Source organism: Benincasa hispida, unplaced genomic scaffold (assembly GCF_009727055.1).
Source record: "Benincasa hispida cultivar B227 unplaced genomic scaffold, ASM972705v1 Contig587, whole genome shotgun sequence".
In the NCBI taxonomy this organism is placed as follows: domain Eukaryota; kingdom Viridiplantae; phylum Streptophyta; class Magnoliopsida; order Cucurbitales; family Cucurbitaceae; genus Benincasa; species Benincasa hispida.
In genome coordinates this window covers 382,514-401,080 of record NW_024064949.1, presented here as the reverse complement: position 1 = coordinate 401,080, position 18,567 = coordinate 382,514, and the positions used below count along the sequence as shown (strand labels likewise).

The following is an 18,567-nucleotide window of genomic DNA, read 5'->3' as shown; positions in this document are numbered from 1 at the left end:
GAAACGTCATCTACATAAATTTATAAAATGATTATTTAAATTAAAAAAAAAAATTGAAATGCATAACCTAAAAGTAAACCTTAAATCCTATTACCCAAAACTCCCTTGATACATGTGTACTTAAAAACAATAAAATAAAATAAAAAAGTTTACAAACAAAAATAATCATCATAAAAACAAATGTTCGAGATAGGGATACATGTGTACTTAAAAACAATAAAATAAAATTAAAAAGTTTACAAACAAAAATAATCATCATAAAAACAAATGTTTGAGATATAAACTCAAGCACTTCAAATACTCAAATATAGAGAAGTCCAAACATATGAAGTGAACTCCTCGTAACAAACATGTAAAAAAAAAAAAACTAAAATAAAATAAAAAATTATCATAGTAAACCATTAAAGAAAGTTTAACCTCGGATTCCTTGAATTCGGACGTACCAAACGAACACCCAATCACAAAATTAGTAGAAAAGACATTCGTAAAGAATTGAATAAATAAAAAAATAAAAGTATTCCAGATCACATGTGAGTGTAAGTGAGGTACACCCATATTTGAGTTTTGTGATAGTGACATAACATAACAAAACTCTCACTTTGTTAGCTCAATTATTATTTATTAAGCCATTAGTGGTGTAATTATTCGAAACCCAAAACTTTGCCCACTTTAAATAACCAAAATTAAATCCATGATTAAACAATCCCAACTTTGTGGACCACAACTAAGAATAATTGAATTCTATTACAAGACCCATTTTGATGGCAGAGGGAAATGGCGGTCCTTCCGGAAATTTCCTTGCCGACACGGCCACCTCAAACTATGGAAAACACAGGCAAGGGTCATAAATTGTGTGTTTTTATTTGTGATGTAAAAATGTAATAATATAAGCACAAAAAAAAAAGAGAGTAAATAAAATAATTACAACAAGTGGCTAACAAATTAAAAAAAAACAAAAAAAAACCCAATCCCTCCCTCTTCTACCAGTGCTGGGCGTGCCCTTGCCCCCAAAATATATGTAGTGTATTTTATAATTATAATGAAAGAAAGGAAAGCGGAGAATAGGAGAAATGAGAATGAAAATGAACGGTTGTGGTTGATTATTGGCGCGTGGACTGTAACCTGTTACCGATCATTTTGAGCTCGAACCTCTTGACGGCAGGAGCGACGAGGCGCATGGTGGTGTCCAAGAGAAAGGGGGTGTCGTCGACAGTGAACTGGGTTAGATTGGAAAGGGTGCGGCAGGGCTCCCTTCGCTGGGCAATGGTACCATGGTAGTGGAAGTATTTGATGATGCCCTCCGTCTTGTGTGTGGTCTTCCCATCTACATTCTCCGACATGTGAACCCCCGTCGCATACACTCTCCGCGGCTGCACTGCGTACTTCCGGTCCCTCCTTATTCCCCTCTTCACATCTTTGTATACCAACTTCTCAAACCCCCACTTCCTGCAACCCAAACCCAAACCATTCACTATATGCAATGCAATTCCAATACCAATTAATCATTCATATAATATTCGTACCTGTACGTTCTCCCCGCATCTTCGCTCAGACACGTCTTGCTGTTCATGGGCATCTGCTCTATTGTAAACTGGGAGTAGTCTGAAAGCGAATCCAGAACCGATTTTATGGTGCTCTTCGGCGGCACGTAGATGAACTCGTCAATGTCGAAGAAGAACATCCACTTAGCCATAAACTTGTAGCGATGCAAACAGTCATTCACCACCATGAATTGGTTGTGATAGTATCCATCGAACCTCTCCTCCTCCCTGATGTCCTGCAATGTTACATAACCCAACTCCATCCATGGCTTCAAAACTTGGAGCACCTCCTCGTGAACCCCACCCGCATCGTGTATTACGAAGTGGGATCTGACCCCGAACAGCCTGATATGGTACGCCAGCCACTCTCTCACCCTCTGGGGGCTCAGATTCCCGTACAGGGACGACCCACAGTACAGGTAGTCGTATTTGGGCCTCGATGTGAAAAGGGAAGCGTTCATTCCTCCGGGACTTTCTGTTAGCACCTCAATGGTGTCGGTGAGGTTGACGTTGCGGTCGCCGCCGCCGGAAGTAGAGGCATAGAGGAGCAATTTTCCACCCTGGTTGTCAGCATTAACAGGTTGAGAGAAAGTGCAATTGACGACGACGACGGTGTATACACGACCATAGCCCCAATCGGGAAGGATCTTGTAGGCGGAAGCGTTGATGGGATTGGAGGGGTGGAGGCGAGGAATCCACTGGCATTGGTAGGTCGGATGTCCAAAGACGTGAAGAGGCTTGGAGGCTAAACCGACAATGGCAAAGTTGTGGAGGCCGCCTCTGTAAGCACCCATGGTGATGAAGTTATAAGCGGCGGCACCGTAAGGGTGAAAAGCGCGCCTGAGAACCCCATTGGAAGAAGGTGATCTGTGGGGAGGGGGAGGGGAAAGGGTGGGTGTGGGAGGGGGAATGGAAGAATGGAGTGTGCTGAGAGAGAAGCAGAGGCGACGGCCATTAAAAGGGAGCAAGGAGTGGGGCGGGGAGGCGGGTGAGATGGGGGGTGGGGATGGGGATCTGGGCTGGCGGGAGAGGACGCGGGAGGGAATCTTGGGTGGCGGAGCAGGAACGGAGATCGGAGATGGAGAGGGTGAAACGAGAAGGAAGAAACTGAAGGAGAGTAGCGAGAGCACAGAGGAGGAGGAGAGCAGAAAGGAAGAGCTTGAGCTCTGCAGCATAGTTAAAAATGACTCCCACATACATCCTCCTTTCTCGGTCTTTGGCCATGGTGAAGAGAATCAATCAGATTTCTGATCTGATGGAAGCTGGGGGGGAGAGAGGATGCGAATCCAGTTGAGGGTTCGAGTGAAAGAGAGGAGGGGATGGGGAGAGACTACTCGACTGGGGGAGGCTTTGGATGCGATGCGATGCGATACGATATTATTGAATATGATGTGATCTGTTAGAGAGAGAAACGGAGGTTGTGTTGAGCCGTTGGCTTGGGGTTTATTATTAATATTAATTAAATGTTGGTCTTGTTTTTGTCTTGTGGGTTTGGAGGGAGGAGGGCGACAATACAAACCCTTCCGTCTCCTCCTTTCCTGACGCCGCTAGAGAGTAGAAAGAAAAGAAAGAGAATGTTGAAAAGTAAAAATTAAAAATTAAAAAAAAAAAAAAAAAGAAAGAAAAAAAGGAAGTTGGACTTGGAATTGTTGTGTTATTGGAAAAGGCAAAGGTAAAGGCAAAAGCCATAATGGCAAAGGGCAAGAGAAGGGCTGTAAATGGAATTTAGTCATTATTAATTAATTACCCTTCATTAATCTCCGCCTTAATCCCGCCCAATTCCTTTTCCATTCCCAGATTTGGTCATTTCCTAGTTTCATTCACCTCAACCATACCCTCACCTTACTCTTCCTTCCTCAACAATCAAACCCTAAACCCAATCATTTCATTTTAAAATTAAAATTAAAATCAAATTTACCCACACCACCAAACATCATCACGTCGCATCTTCTTGAGTAGAGTTACAGACAGAGTGCAGTAATGAAGCGCCATGTATGTGAGTAATAAATAATAGTAGTAAAGGAAAGGGTAAAGGTAAAAGTAGAAGTAGAGCTAGAAGTAGAGGAGGACCTAAAAGAAAATATGATGAGAGATGGAGGGCGTGAATTGCAAAATTGGGAATAGAATGATTCGGTGGCGGAGTGAGTTTAAGGGGGTGTCAATGTCATCCGGTTCGGGGTCGGGCCCATCCCCACAGCCAATCCTGTGCTGTAAATCTGAATCTGTAGCGGCAGAGGAACCTCTACTTAACGCGTGGCCTCTCTCATTTTCCCACTACATGCCGCACTCGGATTGATTTGCTTCGTCGGTGCGTTTTCTACCTTTTTCTTGTAAAAATCTCTCTCAATTTTACATCAACAAATCAAATCCCTTTTTTTGTTCATTTTTCATCTTACTAATTAATTAAACCAGGCCTCCATCCATTTTCCTCCTCATTTCAAACATCCATGAACGTTCGTCTCCATCTCCCCAAAAAAGGACCTATATATTCTTCTAATATTTTACAAAATTATTATTCAAATATGCCACACACATATATTTTATATCCTTAATACAGCCTAGCGAAATGTGATTCTTTTTCAAACGAATAATAATAAATAATAAGACCTTATACATTGCATAGAATGGCTAATCATTGACAGTCTTCCAACTTTCCAAACTATTATTTTTATATTGTATTCAATAATTTAATTAGAAAGTGGGCAAGGGCAAGTAAATGTAAAGTAAAGACAACCCAATCTCTGTTTTTCACCATATTCAAACATGTTTCCCATTGCTACCGCATCCCCTCCCATTTTACTTCATGAATTATCATCCAGATTTTAAATTTATGCAGATATTCAATTATGTGTCATGAGATAACAATTTTATTTTTCAGTTTTATTCTTGAAATTTATATTTATCTCCATCTAATTTCATTTAATTTCACATTTCATAGAGTAACATTTGAATTTTTACTTTAAATTACAAAATAAAAAAAATAAGTTTATTAAAACTATTTTGTAAATTTTTAAACTTCAAATTTAAAAATTCTTTTAGAAAGTAGATAAAAGAAACTATTGGTAAAAATAGTGTTGAGAAATTTATTTTCAAAAACTGAAAATAAAACATGTTATTAAATGGTGCATGATGTTTTCCTTTATTTTTTAAACAATAAATGAGGGTAAGAAAATGTAAATTTTCGGCTTTAATAAAAATAAAACATGTCAATAACTAATGATAAAATGCGATAGGTAGATGGTGTTTGATGTGAGAATTAATGAATAATCACATTCCGAATATATATTTGTTAAGAAAATTGCGTTAAAGAAAGGGGTGGTTCACATCCATCTACTTTTGTTGCTTTCATTCAACTTTACACACAAGGATTCTTAATCATTGACCGGAGGGCGTCTGGCGACTGTTTAATATTCCATAGTTTTTTTTTTTTTTTTTGGAAAATACCTTTTCGTCCCTAGATTTTGAGATAGTTTCTATTTGGTCTTTAGGTTTTCAAATGTTACACATTTTGTGTTTTGAATTTTGTTTCAATTTAATCCCTAAATTTCAAAATGTTATAATTTTACTTTTGGGTTCGAGTTTTGTTTCAATTTAGTCCCTAGATTTCAAATTTTACCTTTTTAACTTCAAATTTTTATTAAAACTGTCACACCTCCTCCCAGATTACTTATTTAACCAAAGAGGAGATGTGAAGATAGCAAATGCCAACCCTCTTATGACATCTACGACCAACTGAACCTGTAAAACATCATAGCTGTCACAAAACTCAACATAACTTATCACAGACCAAACCCTAACTCTAATTTTGTAAAGCCTAACTAATTATCATCCATTTCCAGACTCACAACTAACTATCAAACCCTTTTACAACGGTGGCAGACTGAACCTTCTTTGTCAAGCAACCCGCAACCTTGGAATCCTAGAACTCTACTGCTACTTGGGGGGAAAAACAAAACATAGGAAAACGTGAGCTGAGGAGTCCAGTGAGTGACATACTTTAAAAATATATGCTTTTACCATATAAATTTAGGTTTTCAAACAACTATCGAAATCCATATTCAAACGACTCAAATAACTCAAATAGCTCAAAGCATATCTTTCCTTTTGGAAAACATATAACTCTCCCAAAGTCCAAGGTTGTTAAAAAATATGTCATAAAACATATAAATCGTCATAGAGCATAAAACACTGAAAATCTTAAATAGAGTTCATCATCTCATAACCTTAGTTGAGGAGAGTCCCTTTTGCTCAATCACTCAATATGGAAATCTTTGTTGATGTGGAGTAATCTCGATATAACCAATGCCAAACTGTACCTACATGTACGTGGTAATATTCTAGGACCGTCATATCTTAGGTACCAGGGCCAAATACCTGTTGGATGGAATGTTCTAAAACTTGGAGTTTGTAATGTTAAACATTTTCTATTATTAATAAAGATGTTATTGATATTTATTCAATAAAGTTGTTGTTGAATATGTAAATTGCACTTGTAAAGACTAAATCCAATAAACTAAGATCCATGCCTATTACATGAATATTTGAACTTTATGTGGAGACATAAAAATAGATCAAGTTCGAGTAAATAGCCAAAACGGTCTATAGTATACAAATGAAATTAGGTACATTATTCTGGTAATACTGTCGGATGCAGCCTGCATTGTAGATAATACAAATGAAGTGATCCTGAATTGTTCATGTGGAGACATGAGAAGTAGGGGTGTCCTATGCAATGAGTTTGCTTAAGATCAAACCAAGAAATAAGTCACTCTTACTTTATAACCTTGTTTACTGTTTAAGACTGACTATTTCTAATAGATGACCTAGGTAACTCGACCTTAATCCTGAGCTAACTATGAACTTCTGTTTATTCAGGATTATCCTTAGATTTGTATAGGTGAAGGTTGACTCGATAGTGCCGACTCAATAAACCTCCCATTTCAGGGGTAAGACCGGGTAGATAACTGGAGACATAGGGTGTAAGATGGAATTCACACCTACCCATTTAGGGATAGTAGAAAGGTTGTGCTCTTAAATGTTGAATCCAGATCTTGAACAATAGGGGTCTCATCCTCTCATTAGTCCGAGATGGATTTGGTTTAGTGATTGGATCACAAACCAATTGTTCATTAATTTTATAAATTTCTTCAATTCTTTCTTTAAGCTATAATGACTTCAATTCTATATCTAATAAATCTTAGAAATATTAAAAAATTTAAAATTATTTTTTTGTAGTTAATAGATACACTAATTTTAAAAAGATGTTTGATCGTACCTATTAAGCATGAAATTGAATTTAATGTCTAATATAAGATTTATCTTTTAGCATTTTCAAATATGTAAGAAACGTATTAGATGCAAAATTGATATTTTAGAAATCAATAAACACAAAAATAAAAAATTCAGGAACCTATTATACATTTTTAAAGTTTAGGTACTATATAAACACAAATCTAGAGGTTTATGGACTAAACTTCTAACTTTAAATTCATGTGTGCCCCATATTAGGACCTTAGCACTTGAGCACTGACACAGTTGATGGACCCTTACGAGCAACAATGCCAAGGCGTATGCACAGGCAATATATAGGTAAAGAGCAATGCAACACGGCATCGGCAGGCGCATGCAACACTAGCGTGAGATCCTACAAGAGCCCATGGGGGGGGCGCACAACAAACCATCATGTGCATACAGGGGCGTTAGCCCAGGCAGGCGACATCACATTCAAAGGCGAAGGGCGTTAGGCGCACGCAACATCAAATAGATGCACACCAAGTGATAGGCGACAAGGCACGACATGCACTTGGTGTGCGCGGGAGATGCGGTCCTTGGCGCCAATTGGCTTGATGGACTAAACAATCATTTAAGATGCACAAATGAGTGGTTTAGTCATATTGAGTAAATATCCAAGATCATGGGTAGTTATCCATGTAGTTGACGAGTTGGTAATTATCGGAGATGTGGGTAGTTACCTAAGTTAGTGGTGAGTGGGTAGTTGTTCGAGATGTGGGCAATTACCTAATATAGGAGAGAGTGGGCTCCTAAATTATAGGAAAACGGGTGGTTATACATCCATTAGCCCACTCCTCCCACAAATCTCTCCAACCACCACCTCATTCGTGCCTATAAAAGGAGAACCTTGGGGATTGTCCAAGGTGCATGCCTTTATGGGGAGAAATCTTTGATCCATAGAGAGGATCATTTCTTGGGGGACATTCCTTGAGAGGAAGTTCTTTCCTTGAAAGCTTGGAATATCAAGTTGGGGTGATGTTGTAATCTAGCGTCTTGATGGAGGGTACATATTATTCAATTTAGTATTAAAAAGTTGGTATTCCATTGACCTATTTACTATTAATCTTAAATTTTAACTGAGTTTTTTTTTTTTTAAACAACAATAATAAAGAATTATTTAAAAGACCTTTTAAATAAAGGTATAATAATCAAAATAATCTTAAGTATTAATTCTAATATAGGTTATGTATTTCAATTAAGGCCTAATCCTTGATAAACTATTTTTATTTTTATATCCTGGGTTTTAAGTTTCTATCCCAAAATATGGAAAATGAAGAAGTATTTACTATCCTTTCAATCATCACCAAGTCCCAACGACAAATATTCCTAACATTGGCCCTATTAATAAATGACCATCGTAGAATAGAGAACCAACCCTCATACATTAGACATCCAATTAGACAGCTAAAATTCTTTCGGCTTATTTATGAGAATGATGTCTACTGTCGCGAGAACACACGAATGGATAGACGGACTTTTGTCATCCTTTGTAACATGATTAGAATGACCGGTCGTCTGGCACCTACTCAATGTGTTGACGTTCAAGAGATGGTGACAATTTTCCTCCACATTTTGACGCACGATGTTAAGAACTAAGTAGTTGGACAACAGTTCGCACGGTCTGGCGAAACTGTTTCGAGGCATTTTAGGTTTGTTCTGATCGCAGTGTGACAATTTTCCTCCACATTTTGACGCACGATGTTAAGAACTAAGTAGTTGGACAACAGTTCGCACGGTCTGGTGAAACTGTTTCGAGGCATTTTAGGTCCTTTCTGACCGCAGTACTACAACTTCATGAGTTACTGCTGAAAAAACCGGAGCCTATCATGAGCGACTGCACTGAGAGCATGTGGAAATGGTTTAAGGTATTACAAAAATTTTAATTCCACTCCCATTTAAATATTAGGTCCTAGATTTTTAGGAAACTAGGAAATTTTTATCCCTTTGTCAATGTATGATCCTATAAAGAACTGTTTGGGTGTATTGGATGGCACATACATAAAGGTCAATGCAAGTGAAGCCGATCGTCCTCGCTATCGTGCCCGGAAAGGTGAGATAGCCACAAATGTGCTTGTCGTCTGTTCACCAACTGGTGAGTTTATATTTGTGCTGCTAGGGTGGGAAGGATCTACAGCTGATTCTAGAGTGCTTAGGGATGCAATTTCTTGACCACACAAGTTGAAGGTTCCTAACGGTATAGACTTTTGTGATTCCATTGTCTGGATTCAAGACCAAATAGTTTGCCAACTAATTTTCTGTATACCATGCCTAGGTTATTATTACCTACGTGATGTTGGATATCCCAATGTTGAGGGATTCTTGGCACCATATAGGGGATAGCGCTACCATCTTTTAGAATGGCGTGGTGCTGGAAACGCACCGACTAATCCATGGAAATTTTTCAACATGAAACATTCATCCACTAGAAACTGCATAGAAAGAGCATTTGGCGTACTCAAAGGTCGTTGGGCGATCCTACATAGGAAGTCCTACTATCCAGTTAAGATCCAATGTAGAACACTAACGGCATGTTGACTGCTGCACAATCTGATAACAAGAGAAATGTGTCAGACTACAATGTCTGGAACAACAGATGATGAAGATTTTACATCTAACGAACTCGTTGATGAAAATATAGAATTTATTGAAACATTCGAAAAATGGACTAGTTTCAAGGATGAGTTAGTGATGCAAATGTTCAATGAATGGGAACAAGCATCATGAGCACAAAGTTTCTTGTTCAATTCACTTTACTATGAATAACTTCCTCCTACTTTTAGACCATGTTATCTTTTGGTTCAAACAATCTATTGTATTGAATTATCTTAATTTATGTTGTGTTAATTAGTTCATGTGAATGATGAAACATGTTCTACGTTATTCGTACTCAAACTTTGTTTATCTAACTATGCCCAATTTTTTTTATTAAGTTATATGTATGTATGTAGCTAAATGGCAGGACATGAGAAAATGATAAAACACATTTGGACAAAGGTTGAAGATGAAGGATCTCATACCGAGATTTCCATGAGCGGGCTTAGATCGCTCCGATTTTACAGTGACCGAAACATAAACGATATACATTCTATACTAACAGTTATGCATATTATACTCATCAACAGCATGCTTAGAATACGATAAAACATAGAGAAAGGGGTTCATACCAGAGGAAAACGGTCTTAATTTGTGTGAACCCACACCAGCGAAAAACTCCCACCGATCTACCAGCACCCGGCGAGTCTCTCGACTATTTCTGCACGATCCGAACGTACACGAACAAGGTCGCAGGGACAACACCACCACAAGGAAAACCCGAGTATCCTCGACGTCAAAAACCCAAAGAGTGGGCTCTGGTGAGTTTGGTAAAGGACGGAGGAGAAGATTTCGTGTAGACGATAAGCACGCACGAGAAGAAACCTGTTATCGTATAGCGGAGATACTTATCGTATAGTAGAACTACACGATCATTTAGGAAAAACTGGACGATCATTTAGGAAATTGGTATAACGATCGTTTTAGGGAACGCGTGAAACTAGACAATCGTTTAGACGAATGAGATTCTATCGTATAAGCTGTCGCGATCGTTCTTTCACGAATTCTTTGGGCGCAGGATTTCAGAAGCATGGCTGAATTAATTAATCAAAATGAAAACCATTTTCAATCTTTAACCTGCCGGTTACCTTAACCTTTGCGGCCCCACGTTCACACGTTCATACGTGAATTAATTAGTTAATTATTAAATAATTAATCAATTAATTTAATTAATAATATAATCATATTATATTTATATCCTATAGTTTGATATCATATATCTACTATAGTATTTTTCTCTACTTGATATAAATCATATTTATATTTAATTTCTCCAAATAATGTATCTCATACATTTAGCCAATATTAATTGAACTTCCTCCTTGTCAATTTGAACATTTCAAATTAACCCAAACCACTGGTCCTCGACATTAATCCAGGTACCTAGGTGACCTAATGGATCTGTGGCTCGAAGCTCCAACGATACTTGAATAGCTGACTAAACTATTTAGCCACGAGATTCACCATCCGTTAATTGTCAGTGATTCCACTAAAGACCAACACCTGAACTCTTCTTACCACAGATATATTTCTGTGTCCATTGGATATAACCAATCATGAGTACGATGACCTTTCACAGATGCTCATAGTACAGCTAGGCCAATTTACCGTTTTGTCCCTGTAAGTTACATTCTACTCCTTAAATACCACCGATTCCTCTTAATAAATACAACATAGTCCAACTATGTGTGAACACCTCTCGGGCCAAGAGAATGTGTGTGGCGCCACATCGGTTCAAGCCCAGAATCAGCCCTTAAGGGAGCCATCTATCTACTTACCCCTACCTCGGGGAAGGAGTGATTTCATCTTGTGTAGTTGAGTTCCCAGCTCCTAAATTAGACGAATCCCAAAATGGTAGGTTTGAATCGGCGACTTGGCCACTCACACCCTACAAATCAAAGGACCGCCTCAATGGCAGAAGTTCCAACTCACTCAGAATTGAGCTCATGTTTACCTATGATCATCCTAGTGAAGTGAAGTCTCTGTCATGAACGGTGTTATTAACGAGACATTAACACTTCATGGTCAAGTCTTATACAAACTCTTTGTATAGGATGCCCGCTCGCATGTCTCCACACGAATGATCAGGATCAGACCATCTGTGGCAAGTCACAACACTTGTGACCATTCCACAAAGCAGACCACGTCCATAGATTACCAGGGATAAGGATAAGGTTTCCCTCCTATATCCATATACTACAGACCATTTTTGGTTATCATCAGACATGATCCACTTGTATGTCACCACATACATGCTTGAGTCACATATAGATAACCAGAGATTTTATGTTTATTGGTTTGTGGTGAAGCAAATAAAACAAATAACCGAGCAAAACAACAAGATGTGAAGTAAATATCATATATTAACAATCACAGGTGTTCGTATATACTGTTTACAAACTACAGGACACAAGACTTTAGGGCATCAACCCCAACAGAAGATGCATGATTAGTGGAGTCACTATTGCACTTGGGAGAAACAGGTTGGCAAACTGATAATAGAACATTCAAGCATGGCTATCTACAACAGCTACAACGTCTACTTACGGAAAAAATTCCTAGTTTTTCTATCGGGCTGTTGACAATGGAGTGCAAGGTTAGATTTTTAAAGCGACAATATTGTGCAGTCACTAAGATGCTGAGTAATGCATGCAGTGGATTTGATTGGAACGACGAGTTCAAATGTATGGAAGTAGAGAAAGAGGTTTTCGATGTATGGGTTTAGGTATAAAAACACATTATAGTATCATTATCTTACAATGGTGAACTCTTTCATCGTATAATATGATGTTCTAACATAATATACGTTCCTGTTTGTAGTCCCATCCCAACGCGAAGGGTTTGAAACACAAACCATTCCTCTATTATGATGAGCTTTCAATCGTATTTGGGAAAGATAGGGCCACTAGTGAAGGCAGTGAAACCCCGTACGATCAAGCATCTGCAACAGATGAACATTTGGAGGATATTCGGTTGGGATCACAGGTTAATGAGCAACAAGAAAGTATACCTGACATGAACATAACGACCGTTGATGGGATGAATGAGGTTTTCCCAGATACACCCATCAGTAGGTATACTGGATCAAGTAACGATATGAGAGGAACGAAACGCAAGAGGACTCCCTTCCAATCTGAAATGCTTGACATTGTATGCATAGCAATGGACATCCAGGAAAGTAAAATGGAGAAACTTGTACAATGGCAGAAAGAGAAATATGAATTGGAGCTGAAGAGGCGTTAGAAGGTCATTGAACAAATCTACCAAGTTGAGGTTTTAGAGAAGGACGATCAGTTGACCCTCATAGATCTGTTGGTGAATGATATTCAGCGAACAGATGGTTTTCTAGCCATTCCACCACCATTAAAGAAAAGGTATTGCATGCGTTTATTGAGCAAGACTAACTAATTTTTTTGTCGGTGTTTGCAAGTTGGTTTGTTATTATTTTTTGTAACTTTCCCTAGTCTCTTATTCCATAGGTTTTTAATGTTTGTTAATTTTTTGTGACATGTACGAATGACCCATGGTATGTGGCCCTTGGATATGATTGAAAATATTTCTAACCAAATTGTAAAATGGTCATGTATAGGACCATCAAATTATGTAAAATCTTTTGATGGGAATGAATTTAATGAATTTCATATCCGGTCTAATTTTTTTATTTTATCAGTGGAATGAATTTAATTAATTTCACATCCGGTCTAAATTTACATTATTTTGTAAAACCATTTGGCTTTCTTTTATGAGAAGATTGGAATGAATAATATAAAATTGAACTGTATACCATATTTTGAGATTGGAAAGAATTAAAAAAATGCAATCAATGTCTTATTCCAAATAGGATGGATACAATAATTGGATTATAAGATTAGAAAAAGAAAAAAGTGTTCATACAGGCAAAATATTATAGAGTACAAAAACTAAACCAGCACTGACATAACAACTCTGCACACTCAAACACAGACATAACAATTATACACACCCAAATACAAACATATCAAACTCTTCAGACATCATAACTCCCCACATCCTATATCATCTCAGCGCCCCAAACAACTCCTTAATATTTTGTATATTATTTGTGCAAGAAATATGATTTATATTTGGTTATAAGTGGTGTGCTATATTTTATATTGGCATCTCTTGATCCATATACTTTATAATTGATATATTATTAAAATCAAATAAAAAAATTTATTATCAAAACTTTAATTAAAAAAGAAGCTAGCAAATAATAATTCCAAATTTAAAGGAATCACTAAAAAAAGCAATGTTCAGTGTAATCGAACAACAACGAATAATAACATAAAGAATCTAACAATCTAGGAAATAAATTGCGATGACGAAGAGAGGAACATGCCATCAAAACAAAAACCAAAAAGAACAAACTACCAAACAAAATAACAAGAAACAAGAAGAAAAGGATAACAAAATACGTAATTGAAAAGATGACAATTGATAAGAGATAAAATAATTTTTTTAAGATCTACCTATTTACCGTTTAACAATTGTGAGTAATACAGTATCATCCACTTCTACAATACGAATCATAAAGGTTACTAATATGATAACTTAGTCATTATAAGTTTATGCATAATGTAAAAGACCAAAATAGATATTTAAATCGATTACCTTTGACAATATAATTGGATGAGGAATCGAACCTTAATGAGCATAGTTCAGCCAACATACAATATGTATTGTTCGTCAAAATGAGTATAGTTCACAACTAGTATACAACATATGTTAGTGGCCAAGAGACTTATGGTTCGAATATACTATCTATTGTGCTTCATATATTTATATATAATAATACTATCTTATTTTGAAAATTATATTTGCTTTCTTTACTTTCATTTTTAATGAAAACTTTTGGTTTTTTATTTTTTTCTCAATTTTAAAAAAATAATTAAGATTGAAGGTAGTGTTTATAAACTAAAGTAACGAAGCACATTTGATAAATGAGGCCAAAATTAAAGTAGAGAAATTAGTGAGAAAATTAAAGACGTAAATGCAGAAAAGTAAAGTTGTTCCTATAAGAGGAGTGGGAGTAAAAGAAATTCACTGAAATGGAGTTGTATTACAAGATTTATCTCCTTAGAAAAAAACATATACATACAAGATGCATGCATATATATGTAGAAAAGGAGAAAACATAGAAGTGGAAGATGATTTACAGTGAAATGTGTAGGTCGTAATTAAGATATGTGCAATTTGGATATAAAGATGAAGCAGGTAAGGTTAAGAAAATGAAAAAGAAAAAGAGGTGAAAAGAAGACCGAAAAAAGAGATGATGAGAGGGTAAGTTAAGAAGGAAATGGAGAGAGGAATGAAAATGGATGGATATGGATATGGATGGTCGTTGGAAGGTGGAAGGAAGATGGAAGATGGAAGATGGAAGTATTATAATGAAGAAGACGGTCCTCTGAAGCAAGAACTCGTACATCGATATCCCATGCTATTATTCCTTCCTATGAATGTGTTGTTGTAGTAAAAGAAGCCTGCACCACGTCCTCTATTGGAGCTCTGCAAACTGGACACTTTCCCCCTCTCCATTGCAATTCCTTTGCGCATTTCATACAGCTACACATGTGTCCACATCTGCAGTGCACCCCAACAAAAATTATATTTTCTATTCTTCTATTTTCACTATATAAACATAATACAATTATTACCTATACAATAGTGAGTCAATCTCCATGTTGTAGCAAATACAACATTTGGGCTTTCTTGATTTCTCTTTCTTGGATCTCCTCCCCCCTCCAACTTCATGGCGCTTGATTGAGTGCTGCAACATGAGTTGCATGTCCATGCAACATTTTATTGATTTTCTCAGTTCCGACATCTCCTGGTACAGTTGCTCCATGTGCCCTCTTAAGTCGTATATCAGTTCCATTTCCTGAAATGAATAAATTAATCTCAAACTCCATGGTCATTAATTAATTAATTAATTGCTAAGTAGGTAGGTTTGTTACGATAGAAGGATGATGAGTTGTTGAGACGAGGGAAGAGCCTTGTTGGTTGTTGGAGGAAAATTGAGGTTGAAAAGGTTGGGGTGAGGAAGTAGATGCGCCTCTGTTGGAATCTTCACCCATCTCGTTATCCAGCTGGTAGCTCCATGAGCTCAATATTGACGGGGATGCCAATTGCAATGGTGATGTAGATTGATCCAAATAATCGCTTGCTTCGTGATATTGAGCGCTAATCAAGCTTCTTTCGTCTTCTTCTTCTTCTCCGTTATCACTACTCTTTGATTGAGTCCGTCCTTCAGAGAAACACCACAGTTCTTCCGCTCTATCATCATCATCTTCTTCGTTCACCTCATCATATTCTTCTTCTTCTTGTGTTTGTCGCTCTAATCGAGTCACCATCAACTTGTCCATTCTTTCACGGAAGTCACTTGATAGAAAAGTCGATACAGTTTTCCTGCATATTGATTATCCATAGTTAGTTCAATACCATCGAGCATCATTCAAATGAGTGAAAGAAAGGAATGATATACCTTTGAATAAGTTGACGTATTTCATCGTTGGCAGAGCTAGAGTCGAGCATTTGCTGATACCAAGATTGCCTGCGGTCTTCCCAATAACTTCGAGGCCGAGAAATATCAGAAAACCAGTCGTAACTGGTTCCCACGTAGTCTGCACCATAACTTTCTTCTGCTGCCTCACTCTGATCTTCCGCTTCCCATCCATTGATTGAGTCTTGTGAATCCAAATTCAAATTAGGCCTATCTTGCCAAGTGCCTTCTGAACTTGGAGGATCAACTTCTTCTCCTTGTTCTTGTTCTTGTTTTGGTTCTTGTTCTTGTTCTATTTCTTGTTTTTGTTCTTGTTCTTGTTCACGTTCACGTTCTTCAATTTGCTCTTCTTTGAAACCTTCAAGAATTTGATCATTGTTTATGCTGTTGCTATGTATGCCAACTACTTGCTCGTTATCGTTATCTTTCTCCTTCTCATTAGTGTTGGTGGCATGAGGAGGAGTATGAGCATTCGTATGTGACTGGTTTTTATCTTCATCATTATTGTTTAGCATCTCTCCAATAGGGCTTCTGGCACCATTCTCACCGACTCCACTAAATTTCTCCCTGCAAGACGCACGCCACATGAAGCCAAAATCCCTAACACCAGCATTGAATCACAATTTAAATTGTGTCGCTTCATTATTCATACCTGAGATGCATGATAGTAGAAGATCTATGATTTTCTCGAGGCGTTATAACAAATTGTGGGCGTTTCTGCTCATCTTCCAATGCCATTCCACGTTTCAAAATTTTAAGCCGAAGTAGGGACTGCAGCATCTCACAACCCGCATGCCCCAATAAAAGTCAAGAGAAGACAAGAGATGAATATGATATTGTAAAAAAAAGAAAAAAGAGTGAGTGGTGAGAGAAAGTGGACCTGGATACGGCCACGTTGGGAGAATTTTGAAACGGCTCGACGCTCTACCAATATGTCGAGCTCTCTTTGCCTGTCACGCTCGATTTGCAAGAGTAAATCGGCGAAGGCCTGACGTCCCCTGATGCGGGGAGAGCATAAAATATGAGAAAGGCATCTGGCCGGCTCTACTTGGTCTCTCAGAATGAGAGTGGGATGCGAGGAGGAAGAGGATTCATTGGGGTGGTCGTTGTGATCTTCCACCCAAGATGAATGCGGAGGCTTAGCAGCCGTCAATGTCAATCTCCGAATGATATCCACCACGCGAACCCTTTCCCTCTCTCCAGCATCCGAACTCTGACTTTGCGTGGAAGACGGCGGAGAACTGGAACTTGTTCTGCTCGAATGCCAATCTGCAAACCCGTCCTCGCTCCCGGGCCCTGCATCGTACCTCTCGTCCTCAAAATCCCCTACTTCCACCGAGCATGCCTGCTCCTGCTCCGTCTCTGTCTCTTGCTTGGCCGAACAAACGGCCGTGTTTGACGCGTTCGCATTCGCATTCAAACCGACGTTGGAGGAGGAAACATTTAGCCTCTTCTCCCATATCTGGACCAGAGAAGATGCTCCAAGCTTCGAGGTTTGGTTCTTGTTCGTACCTGTTTCAGGAGTAGGAGTAGAAGTGGTTTGTGTTTGTGTTTGTGTTTGTGGGTCATTGATGGAAGTTTGTCGTTGAGAGTCATTGGCGCGCCTGGGAGCGGCATTGGTGGTGGTGTTGTGATTAGTTTTGGAGACCCGAAAATTAGGAAGGACGGGGTTGGGATTTTGATTTTGATTTTGATTTTTATTTTTATTTTTATTTGGGGTAATTGTGATGCAATCGTTGAGGCGATCCATGACCAAAGTCTTGAGGTTGTCGCGAAAACGAGCAACATGGGTGGCGGCGACATTGGGCTCCCGGCGGCGGTTATGGTCTCTGAGAACGCAGCCGAAGGGTGAGGAGGAGGAAGAAATTTCGACCTGCGAAGAAGCCATAAAGAATAGAGGGCGGGAGAATGTGATGGGTGTATATGTGTATATGTGTTTTAGGATCAAAACCCCATGGAATGAAGAACAAGATGGAGGAGGGCGTTAAAAGAGAGGGAATAAGACATTGTTCTTGTTTTGAGTGTTTTGGTTGGGATGGAATTATGCGAAACCAATCCAGAGAGAGGGGGAGAAGGGAAAGGAAGATATGAGGGGAGTGACACCGAAAAGAGAGGACACCATTTTGAGGCTTATAATATGGAATTCACTGGCACACGTTCAACCCTCTCCTAAATTAAGCATCCACAACAAATAACGTGGACCTAAACCTCTCTTTTTTCTGCCTCTCTTTTCTCAACAATAGCTCCCAAGTTTTGGCTCGGTTTTCAGCCGTTGACGCCCCTGCGGTCCCAATAACAAACTTTCAAATCCAAATACCAACACAAACACATCCATGGCCGGACCGCCTTCCCACTTTAAAAACCATTAATTCCCTTTTTCCTAACACACCACAATGTTCCCATCCAATTCTCAAATTTTTATGCCTATTACATGAATCCCCATTCGCCAATATTATATTCTTATTTTCGGTTTTGTTATAAATACAAAGATATTAATTGTACTTTTTTTTTAAAAAAAAAAGAACTTAAAGAAAACTAATAATATTATTAGATAAATAGCCCACCCATTTTTTTTAAAAAAATAATACGTTTTTTTCTCTAATGTTACATATTTAGGTCTTA

The 18,567-nt window shown here is 38.1% G+C and overlaps 3 protein-coding genes across 3 annotated transcripts; 1 reads left to right on the top strand and 2 right to left on the bottom strand.

The window, feature by feature from the left end:
* Positions 1-838: 838 nt before the first annotated feature.
* On the bottom strand, positions 839-2,989 carry LOC120069775 (galactan beta-1,4-galactosyltransferase GALS3). Its single transcript, XM_039021590.1, has 3 exons — positions 2,566-2,989; positions 1,524-2,468; positions 839-1,446 (listed from the first exon to the last, which is right to left on the bottom strand). The coding sequence occupies exons 1-3, from the start codon at positions 2,763-2,765 to the stop codon at positions 1,101-1,103; spliced, it is 1,491 nt and encodes a 496-aa protein (XP_038877518.1). The 5' UTR covers positions 2,766-2,989; the 3' UTR covers positions 839-1,100.
* A 9,020-nt stretch (positions 2,990-12,009) lies between these two features.
* On the top strand, positions 12,010-12,668 carry LOC120069782. Its single transcript, XM_039021596.1, has 2 exons — positions 12,010-12,138; positions 12,246-12,668. Exons 1-2 carry the CDS (start codon positions 12,010-12,012, stop codon positions 12,666-12,668), a joined length of 552 nt encoding a protein of 183 aa, XP_038877524.1.
* A 1,811-nt stretch (positions 12,669-14,479) lies between these two features.
* Positions 14,480-18,267, bottom strand: LOC120069765 (putative uncharacterized protein DDB_G0271606). Its single transcript, XM_039021562.1, has 6 exons — positions 16,826-18,267; positions 16,598-16,716; positions 15,928-16,512; positions 15,401-15,851; positions 15,101-15,324; positions 14,480-15,026 (listed from the first exon to the last, which is right to left on the bottom strand). The coding sequence occupies exons 1-6, from the start codon at positions 17,831-17,833 to the stop codon at positions 14,897-14,899; spliced, it is 2,517 nt and encodes an 838-aa protein (XP_038877490.1). The 5' UTR covers positions 17,834-18,267; the 3' UTR covers positions 14,480-14,896.
* Between the last annotated feature and the right edge of the window lie 300 nt (positions 18,268-18,567).